This window comes from Numenius arquata, chromosome 2, assembly GCF_964106895.1.
Source record: "Numenius arquata chromosome 2, bNumArq3.hap1.1, whole genome shotgun sequence".
Lineage (NCBI taxonomy): Eukaryota > Metazoa > Chordata > Aves > Charadriiformes > Scolopacidae > Numenius > Numenius arquata.
The window spans coordinates 65,370,075-65,382,251 of NC_133577.1; the positions used below are offsets into that span (position 1 = coordinate 65,370,075).

A 12,177-nucleotide genomic window follows, 5' to 3' on the forward strand; every position below is an offset into this window, starting at 1 on the left:
AGCTGCTTGTATTCTGTAGATCTCCTCTTCTTTTCTCAGGACACACGGAAGAGCTTTGGTTAGCTGTATCCAAAAGTCACCATCCACAAAGTCAATGGGGAATCGGATTCTAAAGTAGAAAGGCAGTGAGAAGATCAATGCAAACATGAGTGATTAATCATAGGCTGGAAGAACCTAGAGAGCACGTAGTTTTTAGAGGGTTTTTTTTTGCTTTTGTTTTCTTTGTAAAAGGTGCACCAGAAGTTTCTATTTCATTTTCTCTTTTTCACGTTCCTATCCACTCTCATGGCTCCTTGGACTGACTGGGCTTGGCCACTGATGTGCTGCTCCAGTGGGGCTAGTGGCCGAGGTCATGATGACTCCTCAAGTGCATTGACGACTTGCTCCAGGATGTCAGGGCAGTGATCCGCTATCTGCTGTAAGATGGCATTGGCAAACTCCTGCAGCTCTGCGCTTTCCTTCTCGCCCTTTTCTAACTCGTCACGAAGCTGCAAGAAACACACAGAGGCACGGTCATTCTCTGCTATTACACATGTTCACAGGACAACGACACATGCTCAGCAGGCTCAGCTCTAAGCTAAACCACCAGCTTTAGAAAGGGAGCTAGCAGAGGCGTAACATGCTGGGCACTTTCAGGATCGGCATCTTCCCTTGATGACTCACCTCACCAGAACTGGATTATCTCCCCCCTCTTTATTTCAGTTTTTCACTCTACAGGACCAGGCTTGTGGCTTTCCCAGTTAAGGCCATGTCCACATGGGAAAACTGGCCTGGATAAATTGTTTTACAATAAATACTAGAAAAGTTTCCTCTGTAGAATGTTTTTCTGAAAGCAACTGTCTTCCAGAAGCAATACAGCATTTTGCTAGTACATTATTTTAAATAGTTTGACTTTTATTCACGAACCACAGGATGTTTCATAGGACATCACTTCAGAAGTACTTCCTGTATAAAGGCCATAGAAATGTTACGTAATTATAAACCATACACTCAGAATTAACCAGAATTCTAATTTTTCTGTGGAATTAATAGTTTTCAAAGACTCTGTTTCCTAACACAGTCATAAGATGATTGTACACAATTGTGATAGAGCATACACGGGTTTTGTTTACTAACTGTGCATTTCCTGTTGGATCATTTGTTGTTCAGATAACTGTAATTGGTTCAGAACAAGATGTGGAACTTCAAAACTTTATCTTATTCACTCTGTCTACAGTCTATAAACTGTTTTTCCAACAAGCGGTGTTACAAACCATGCTATACAACATATTGGAGAACACGTGAACATAATTTTTAGCTCCGAGCCTAATGCTGTTGCCAGAATCAGGGGCCCACAGAGTCTTAGTGAAGAGCAGGAAACATCTGCCTTCAGTAACCTGTTTATCTGCCCAGCAATTGATAAAGTCCATGCTAGTCTGGGAACTGTGCAGAATCCCAAGCAAGGCTGTAATTTGTGCAAGCATTTTAGGGATTACTGTACTCACAGTGGTCTAAGGATCTAACAGAACAAGGAGAAGCAGCATCTCTTACTAGACTGGATGATACAGATAGATTGGATAAGCTTTCAAGCAGGTATCTCTTTTACATACTATATATCCAAGAAGCTCTTCCGTTTTTTTCAGAGATATGATTTTCTTCTAATAAAGTATATTCCCTATGAATATAAGACAAGCATATTTGTAGCAGGAACATACACTTAGATGAATTCTGAAGTTTATTGCAAGCTTCTGTATCCAAAGTTCTTTGTCATTTGGAGCAGCTGTAGCAACTAGCTTAGCTATATTTGAACCTTCTTTTAAATTTGTTTTTTTTTTTCCTAATGATTATCTGTCAGTCCTGTAACATTTCTTATTCTTAAGTGATTCATATTTTTATTGGAACTCTACTATGTTAATATATGACATGGAAAGAATGTAAAATTGGAATTTTTGAACCCTGAAGGGATAACTGATCATCATTACGCACATTTCTTGATCTGTGTTTTGCACTTCTGTAACATTGCTTGTTGTAGATTTTAAGAAGAGAGAACTGTCAGGCAGCAGGACAACAGGGATCATTTTACCACCATAAGAGCACAACGCAGTGGAAAAGGTTATATTTCTACAATTAAAATTCTAATCAGATACAACAGTACATTTCTGTTTATTGATGGTAGCAAGCAAAGCACAAGAGATTGTTACTGCAAGAAATACTGCATAAAAACAAACAGCCAAAGAACAGCTACAGAATAAATAGAAATGCTTTTTAAGGAAGTTATGGTTTAGACTTCTATAGACAAAAGTGAGAGAAAGGAAATTAAAAGGGTAAGCCTGCTACACTATTCCCTTTACTAGGCAGGGTAGCATATAGTAAATTATTTGGGCTTTGCGTGCTGAATGTTAGTTTAATGTGTTCTTATGTGCTTTGTTCCTACTGGCTGCCGTACTCACAGAACAGCTACACGAATCCGAGAGGGGCTCATGCCAAGAATCACAATGCAAAAGCAACCTGATCCTGCTCTGCCGAGTGACATGAGCTGGGGAAGTGGGGAAAACGAGAGGGAGGGGAGCACTCTGGGCTCTGTAAGGGCTCTCGGGGGAGAAAGGCAGGAGGTGGGGGGGGATTCAGCAGTAACCCATAATGGCTCAGAAACGGCACGCTGTGGAGAGGCGATTAGCCTGGTTCCAACAGCCTGGCAGAGTTATTAGTTGGGAACTTGCAATGGATGGGTAAGCCTAGGAGAGGTCCAGTCAGCAAGCAGGATTGAAAGAGGCAGCGCAGCCGGCTAGGATATTGAAAGCCAGGAGGCTGGGTTTCAGGGACTACCTCTGAGTCTCAGGTTGCTCAGCCTAGTGAAACCCCAGTGATTCAGGTGGCCCCGGTTACAGCATCCTGCAAACCTCCAAACCACTGGTAAATTCATGGGACTGGTTTGGAAATTGAACTCTGAGGCAGGGCTTCCTTGGCTTCTCGGGCCAGCGCCAAGATTTCACGGTACCATTCTTTAGAAGGGTGGGAGGTCGGCAGAGACAGTAAGTAACAGGAGAAGCCAAGGATGTAATTCTCCTTTTCTTTACCCAGCTCCTGCGAGGGCCCTCGGCTCTCGGTCCCGTAGGAGGAGAACCAGGAGAGGGCAGTGTTAGCAGGGAAAGCAGGGGCTGGCTCCCTGCGGGTCCAGCACCACCACCTGCCCAGCCAGCATCCCTCCTCCGGGTGCCTCAGCCAAACCCTCCAGGTGAAGCTCCAGGAAAGGACAAAGCAATTAAGTAATCAAATATAAAACACCTCAAAGAGATTAACCTTCCAAACTGAAAGGAGGTTGGTAGACAAGAGAGAGAATCCCGCAGGATGTTGTTTTCAGTGGGGCAGTACTGCAGAGCCAGTGATGTCTCATTTTCTTGCTGTGCTCTTCACCATTTATGCGAATGCATGCAAAATACAATGATTCCTTAGGAAATCAAGGTAAGCCCAACAAAATAAGCCCAGTTTAAAGCTAAAATAAATCAAATGAAATCAAACAAAAGTAACCAACTTAATGAGATGAAGAAAATATTTCCAATAAACATGTTTTTGACCATCAAAAGTGCAAAAGAAGACGGCTCTGAATGCTGAAGGCCAGCAATAATACTTTGCAAATTAGCGTAGACAGAAAGTCTACACAGCTGGCTGGCAGATGTCTGTGAGGAAGCGTCTTTGAAAAAAGTAGCAATGCTTGCCTTGCCTTGAGTTTGCTAGCTTCAGAACATCTAGGTTTAATAATGGGATTTCTATTTAAACAAAGACATCCTAATTGACTATGTGGCTGGTTGCAGCATTTCCATATCACGTATGTCATCTCTGTTTACGTCATTCCTTTCAGAAACAGCTGTGACCTGCACACGTCACTCCTCATACAGACGTGCTCCTTAATGGGGAACATCCAGTTCTCCATGGTATAACTCGATTCACCTAGATGTTTGGCAGTCCATATTTTAGGGGAGTTTCTCTAAAAGTATTACTATCAATTCTGCTCCTGATTTCCTAGATTTTGTTGTGAATGCAAACGGAAATGGTGTTATCTTCCTCATGTCACTTTTCTATGAAAATAAAGGAATGTTAACAGTAGTTCTTTTTTGTTGGCATTTTCAGCTGAGGATATGAGGAGATTCATTCACTTGCCTCATAGAAATGACCAAAAAAAGAGAAGGCAAGGCCAGATATGTTTGCCCAGTTGACGACAAGTGAAAATAGACAGCTCAGAAGGAAAGGGATAGCAAGGATCCCCAGAAGTGCTTCATAGTATTTATCTTTGGATAGAAGAACAGAAAGAGCCTTCAGCATCTCAGGGGAATGGAAGCTTGCAGATAATCTACAATGGATTCAGACACTTTTCACCACTGCTGCCTTCCTTCCTGGGTTTAGAGCAAGTCATGACAGGAATACGTTTCCATTTTTAGTTAAACTCCATCAGTGAAAAAAAATCCCAAACAGTTCACCATGAACTTAGCTTGCATAGTGCTTCTTTGGTCCAAGATATTCCAGATTTATTGACATTCAGAGGGAAGGTAACTTCATAGTTAAGAAACAGGATGCTATGGTTTTACATGTGTGCTAGGTGAATTGTGGTACTGCTCTGCAGAGCCTTTGTGGCCTTTGCTTATCCTATAATGTAAACAAAGCAGAACTAAGCTAAGATCCTTTAAAATTATATGGAGGTTTACTCCCCGAAGTGTTATTTTCCTCTTGTTAGTAATTCCACAAAACCACTGATGAAAAAAGGCAAACAAAAATAACATAGTATCTCATCATCTCAGGCTATGGAGAGTAAAACTGAATACAGAATACGAGGTGCTTGTAGAGCAGCACAAAAAGAAAGTTAACTGCAGGACTTCTATCGGGCTACAACGGTGAGATCTGGAACTATGTTTCTCCAAAGCTTAGGTGTTTCTGGATCAGGCTATGGTTAGTCGGAAAAATATGCTTAGAACTTAACATAACAGAAATAAGCATCAAAAAGAAATTAAACTGATTTAATCTTAACCTTTGCTTTGTCTCAAAATATGTTAAACTACACTGTATCTCAGGTAAATGGTCAAGAGCTTTTGCATCTTCCCAGACCAACCAGTGTAAATATGTATGTTTGAAGTAGTGAGAGCCAATTGCATACAAACCTTTGTTTCTCAACTATAGACCTATAAAAGGGCCAAAGGAAAGGGTTAGGAATATGGAAATCCCAGTCTGCCAAAATAAAACAAAACCATAAAAGAAAAAAGATTTTTTTTTTTATGTAGACCCTTAAATATTTTTGATCTATCTGGAAATTGTTTTTATGTTAGCTTTTAAAAAATATTTTAAACACATGCATTTAAAAATTAAAGTAAGATTTCAAATTAAACATTCTGTTATGTCTTTTAAAAAGAATGTAAACTTTAAAAATATGTTTTAAATACATTTAAATTCACTTGAATAGATTTTACAACCAATTTTGAGAAAAAACCCTGAAAAAATTTGTTGACGGCTCCTGCAGCGTGTATTTGAAATAGCTTTGCACATGGAATTTATCCTGCATTCCTGAGCACCTCTAGGCTTTGTGAATAGCAGAAATATTACTATCTCCTTGGTAATGAATTAATTTCAAAATTATATAAATGGGAATCTAAGTTATATTTTGCTTTTGTCTGGAGAAGTTTTCCTCCAAATCCTGCACTTGCAGGTAATGTGTCCATTCTCCAGAAACAGCAGCAATCATTTCACAGTCAGAGGACAATTTTCTGTTCATGTAAATTGTGGTGTATGTTATACATTGAAAATTAATGCTTCTATAGTGTACAGAAAGTTGTTATTCTGTGGCTAAGCGAAAGAAATAATAATTATTGCCTGTACTACAGGGCTATCTGCTTGGGCCAGGGCCCGCTGACCTAAGCACGCATAATGCAGGCAAACCCCACAACCTTAATCCCTAAAAGCTCTCAATTCTGCCCATTAAAGGGACTGTGAAGAAGAGTTAGGTGGCTACTTCTCCTCCTTTCAGTTGCAATGCATTACTTTAGGTGTCAGTTTACTCTTTTGAAGCTGGATTGCTAAACACTGCCAGAATTACTCTGTGATGTTCCCTTCATGCTGGGCTTGTACCTTGCCACTTGCTTTCTCTGCTGATGAATGAGGCATCTGCCGCCCCACAGGGGCTCTGCCTGTTTATAGTCATAAACACAGTGAAAATTCACCTGTCTACAAGGAAAATCTTAAATACTTCTCTTATATGTCCCAGCTGATGAGTTCTGGAAAAACTTTTTAACTGTTAGGACGGAGGGTTGGTGGGCAGTTATAGTTTTGTACCTGCACAGCGCAAACCAGAGAAGGACAAAGCAGGAGGTACTTGAATGAAAAGATGCAGTTATATGCACCTGGCTACTTCAGGATCAGAGCTGGACCCCTTCCTACTCTTTCCACGTTACTTATTTCTCTTTAAGAGGAAGTTCATTTTATTACAAAGTCATTGAGAATCCTGTTAGCTCTGAAATTTCTGACAGATATTCCAAGAAAGAAATTTCCATAGAATATTTTGGTCCATACAACCCAGTGAGCCCAATAAGCCAACAGAGGACCCAGCTGCTCCTGCCTGTGGTTCCTTTTATCCAGGAAGGATGCCACAGAGGCCACCCCAGAGACCCCTGTGCAGCCAAGCAGAACCCTCATATGAGCAGTAGCTCATACCAGGAGATGCTGCAAAAAACTTCCAGGAGGACCACAGTGTCTGAGCAAGGCACAGAATAACAGAACTTTTTACTAATAGCACAACATACGGAGAGGTGAGCTGCCCTCGAAAAAGTAAGGTAATAGCACAGGTTGGTACACCATATGCTTGTAGGAACTGCTGGAAATGAGAGCACAGTGAATTTTAGACACACCACACACACACGCACACAACACACACTTGACCATTTCCTGAGAGTAATGTTTTTGCCTTTATATCTCTTTTCAAGTTAGGAATAGTTAATGTTACTGATTGAGAGTATAAATATTAATTACAATTAGTGTTTTCATGCACAAATAAAAATAGCTAATGTTATAGCATTATGGATATGGTCAACTTATGGATAATGTTTGTGACTTCACTCAGTATTTAAGAACTATGACACTGAACCCAAGTTCTCATCCTCACCCAAAACATTAATTTAATATAAAAGTTCAAAATGCTATAAAATGTAATAATTTTAGAGAGTTCCTATACCCATTACTTTCTCAACTAAACTCAGGAAAGACATTTGCACATGAAGAAGGATATAAATTGTTGCAATTATTACTTCTAATTTCTAACAGAGACCAGAAGTGGACTGTTTAACTTTAAAACATTATGCATTCCCATAAGATTACAAATTAAAAATAAATGACATAAATCAGGTGGGGAAGATAACAAGCTAATGGAAGAGCAGTCAGAGAAGAAAGACAGGGTAAACTCTGAAGTAACAGAGTAATTTAGAATGACTAAATGCAAAACACGGCAGAGTAATTTCTTTACAGAAACTAAATAATTTGAGTAATTTCTCATAGATGATACAGAAATAAGAACACAAGTGGAATCTGAACAAAGAAGTACACAGGAGGTTTATAAAATAGCTATTTGCAATTTAGAGAAAAGTTTATCCCAATTACAATATTGTTTGTATTAAAAATCAAAATGCGTGTTTAATAGTTCCAAATTCACCAAGTACATATGCAATTTTAAAATGGAATTTGAAAGCCACATACATGTGGTCTGGTGTCCTTTTGTACTAAAAGCTTAACATTAACTTTGCTGAGAGTGAAACATGAATTACGTGCAATGTAAATTATGTTGCTTGGAACCAAGCCACGACTATTTAGCTGATATGGCAGGTTGAGAATGATACAGGGAGCAACATCATCACCTTTTTCCTTCCTCTGCTTTGAGCAGCTGAGCAGAGAAGACATTCCTGATTTCTTGAGAGAGGATTAGTAAGTGGGAATCCCCAGATGGTCTGTGCTTTGGCTGAAGCTGGAGCACAGGGAAAGAGAGGGAAGACAACCTTTCTTCACTACAAAGGCTCTTCTTTGTAACTCGCAGCCGAAGCAGTCATAGGTGCAACACCGTGTTAGTAGTGGGGTGAGACAAGCTCCCGTTGCAGGTGTCTTCTGAGAGACTGTCTCATGGAAAGACACCTGCCCAGGCCCTACAGGCTGCTGTTGATGCCCAGGCCACAATGCAAATGCTGCCAGAAACACCTCTGGGGAAAGAGGAGCAGGTCGACTGTGTGGGAAAAAAAATGGTGCCCGGAGGCCTGCAAAAATAGGTAGGAACCCCATCCCTAGACGAAGTCAGGACGTGTTGGATATGGCTGGAAAGAGCCAGCAATGGCAGGGAGCAAAATGCCTCCTCTGACTACTTTTAGGGTTAAGAAAATTATTTTAATCACATAGGTCCTCTTCTGTTGGAAGAAATATTTTTCAGAACGACTGTAGGACCTACTGAAAATAAGCTCTCCATAATATGAAGTTCCACACATTTCAGAGGTAGATTTGAAGTGATAAGAAACATTTATAATATTGCTTAAACTATTAACGGTACAAACACTGGTGCCTACTACTATCTGGTTACTCTCTTTGGTTGACTCTTTTTACTTTCTCGCGCTGCTGCCTTCCAACCACAGCGCCGCATGCCACTAGCAACTATTTAAATGAGGATTTTCAGCAAGTTCCTGTTTCTACTCCATTCTTTCCTCTTGTAAAGAGAAGAGAAAAACAAAAACCAAACTATAAATAAAAATGTGGACCATATCATTATGTTCTTAATGTCATTTCCTTTCATATAGGAATAAAATCCCTCACTGAAAGGCAACCATCTGAAACGTGAAACGTAGCAGTAGTTCGCTACGGAGTCCAAGAATATTAACATAATGATACGTTTAGGACAAAGTGAAAGAAAATATTGTATTTAATACAAAATTGCTAGGATAATGCATTTATCTATAATGAATGGATGGAATTTTTATTTTTCAGTGTCAAGACTTGGAACATTCCTCCTTCCTTCTGGTAACTTCAATTTTTTAATAATAAAAGTTGAGCAGGACACAAATAGGTCGAAGGAGGACAGTTCCATAAACAGTGCTGGTTAACTTCTTTGGGGACATTTGGTCAAAACTGACTTAAGGAATATTTTCTCTCGCACGAATATCTTAATAACATGGTTCCAAGTACCATAGCTTCTTTATTGTCTACAACTTAGTCTAGTATACTAGTTTAGATTAGGTTTTGAGATACCATATGCTCATAAAGTACTAGTTTCAGGCCTTCATTACAATTGGACCAGAATTTTACTACAGTAAAATTCACAGTACTACAGTAAAATACAGCTTTACAAAATACCTTTGATAAAATGCCAACAAATAATGATATAGCATCTTGGCCCCCTATTTTGATTAAAATCAATGAAGTCACTAAGGAACATAGCTGAACTTAATGGTAGCATAAAGAAACTATTATACTTGAGAGGTACCAGTTCTCAATCAAACTTTGAGAGTTCACAAAATTATTTATGTGGCAACAAATTCCCTTTAGAACCATGGTGTTGATGCTGCCAGATGCTTTCCCGACAATGACTTGTACACTAGTTTCTGTGGGTCACTGTGGATGTGCTGGAAGAGTGAAAAGCTTACATCTACTTCATATACTAGTTTTACCTACTAGAAGAAGCCACAGAAAACTCCTATTATTTGTATCTGAGCCTCCCCAGCAGGGATGAGAGACCCGCAGGGTGTATTTGCTATACGAAACACAGCAGCACAAACCTTTGTCAATAATAGTTGCTGCAGTGGGAAATCACAGCTTCAAAAGCAGAAGGACAAAACTGAATTCTCAACTATTTATAAAAAAAACCAACCCAAAACAAAACTAAATAATCTCATTGGTAAGAAGTGGATACATTGGCATCATTCTTAAATATTATTGGTGTTCAGTTAAATGTATCCTCCCTAATCATGTTAGCACTTCTTAACATTCAAGAGGATTAATTTTTTCCCACTGAGGCTTGTGAAGCATTATCTACAGAAAATCATATTAGAAGGGACAGGAGTGAATTTAATGCACTGGATTTGAAGTAATTTATAAAACTCATTAAAATTCCAAAGATGCAAAATGGGTATTCTGTGATGAGCTTCTGCAAATCTGGAGAACTGATTCCCACCCCCCATGGGAATACTTTAAACACAAAGGAAATTCTGCAGTTAGAAACAGAAAAGCTCCACGACTTAAATGAAAAATGTGCTTTGTAAATTGAAATATATCATTAGTTCGTATTTTTCAACTGAAGCTTGTTAAATACAATCTAAGTGAGTATGGGAAAGCAGAAGAAAATGCTACTTTTTATTTTAGCAGATGTTAGCTGCTCATGGGAGACACAAATGGAGTAGTAACTTTAAACAACTGTGGTGACAGCAATGCAGAATTAAGACAATAATGGGAGAGGATAGAAAAATACATTTTTTCGCTTCTCCAGGACAACTTAGACAATTCTTTTTCTCACAATTTGTATTTAAATGCTTTCTTTACTGTGTAACCCATAAATGCTGCTAATGGACTAAAAAAGTTTCAATGAGAAATATTATCTTTTATTAAACCAGTACATAGAACTGGAAAAATCGATGCTGTTTTGGGCTGTCTATTCAGAAGAACTTGCCTAAGGAAGCCTTTTCTATTTTCTTTATCTACAGTCTCTTGATCAAATAGAAGACATCACCTATGCCCACAGATCTTGATTATATTCAGATTATCACAGCTAGTCAGTTTATTTCAGGGATATCCAAACTTTGCCCACATCAAGCCTTTACTTTTGTTTTCAGAGATGTCTCCCATACGTGCTACAGGTTTTGTCATGCAGTGCTTCATCCCATGTTCACATGGTACCAGTTCACAATGGTATGCCTCATGTTTTGATCTATAACATAGAAGCCATACCTCTTTAATATGTGAGGATGGCATGCATTATACTGAAAAACTTAATCCTGTATCAGTGATTACAGAACCCAAAAGGTAAATAAAATGCTGACTCTGGGTGCGCAGGGGCTAGCAGGCTTTGCAGGGAAAAGGAATGTGTCAGGCCTGTAGAGGCAAATGTAGATATCGAGTAAGGCACACAGCACACACCAAATCAAACAAATGTATGAAGACAGATACAAAGACAGAGATCAACTGTCCTGTACCATCTGGGCCCTGTTACAGGCATATTTATCTCCAGAGGTCTGCTCTTCTTTCTAAACTGTTAGACATGCTTCTGTTGGCTTCCTGTAATTTGGCTGCTGAGCTGCTCTCTCCAATTTTTGGATCAAAATTCAGCCTTAAGTTGAAATTGCAAGGAAATGAGCTTAGACATCAGAAGAGAAGAAAACCAGAGCTGAAGCATTCAAGGTAGGCTCAAGATAGTGTTCACTGACCCGCAAAACCATTTTTAACTATATAGGCCTTACACTAGTTTGTGTGCATACTGGATAAAGTTCAATATAGACATATAAAAGTGAGTAATTTAATGAAAGAATTTGCCTTATAATCCCAAGTCAGGGTCAAAAAGACACAATTAGTCACCTTTATTTCTGGCACAAGTTCCTTACATTAGCTTAAAAAAAAAAAGCATTCTGTAATATAGAAGTAAAATTAGGAAGTTGAAAAGAGAAATATGAAGGAATGAGAAAAAAAGGGTTGTGGGGAATGATGAATTATAGTATGAAAACAAGAGATAAAAACTGCCAGTGAAGGGATTAAGGAAGGCAAGACATCACCAGAGCTGGGAGAAAGGAAGATTATTTCAGTAGCTGAATTACAGCTAGATTGACAGTCTCTGTCGAGACTTCATCAGACAAGCTGTTATTAAACCCTTTCAGTTCTGTATTCCAAAACTCCTGGAAATATACTGCTGGACTTCTGAAATCATTGTGTCTGTGTGTGCATAAAGCATGGGTGTATTGCATCTGGCACACTGGCTTCAAATCTTGATTTAGGTATCCAGGTAAGGTGGTAAGCAGAAAAAATTACTGGCAGAAGATACTGTAACAGAAGGTAAGGACATTGTATTCATTTATGTAAAGTGATTCATAAAAATGTGCCAGTTAAAATATAAATGGTTAATGCCATTAAAAAGAGATTTAAGATCTCTATGACTACGTTAACTTATAAAGAACAACTAAAATTTGTTAAGAGGTAAAACACAGCAGT

The 12,177-nt window shown here is 38.9% G+C and overlaps 1 protein-coding gene across 1 annotated transcript in view; it reads right to left on the reverse strand.

Annotated features, from left to right (window-relative positions):
- Nucleotides 1-224: 224 nt before the first annotated feature.
- The window catches only part of ERC1 (ELKS/RAB6-interacting/CAST family member 1), a 300,150-nt gene continuing 288,197 nt past the window's right edge, over nucleotides 225-12,177 (reverse strand). The window contains exon 19 of the mRNA XM_074168034.1: nucleotides 225-488. Within this exon, the coding sequence (XP_074024135.1) occupies nucleotides 351-488 (138 nt within the window). The 3' untranslated portion in view covers nucleotides 225-350. The remainder of the gene's footprint in view (nucleotides 489-12,177) is intronic.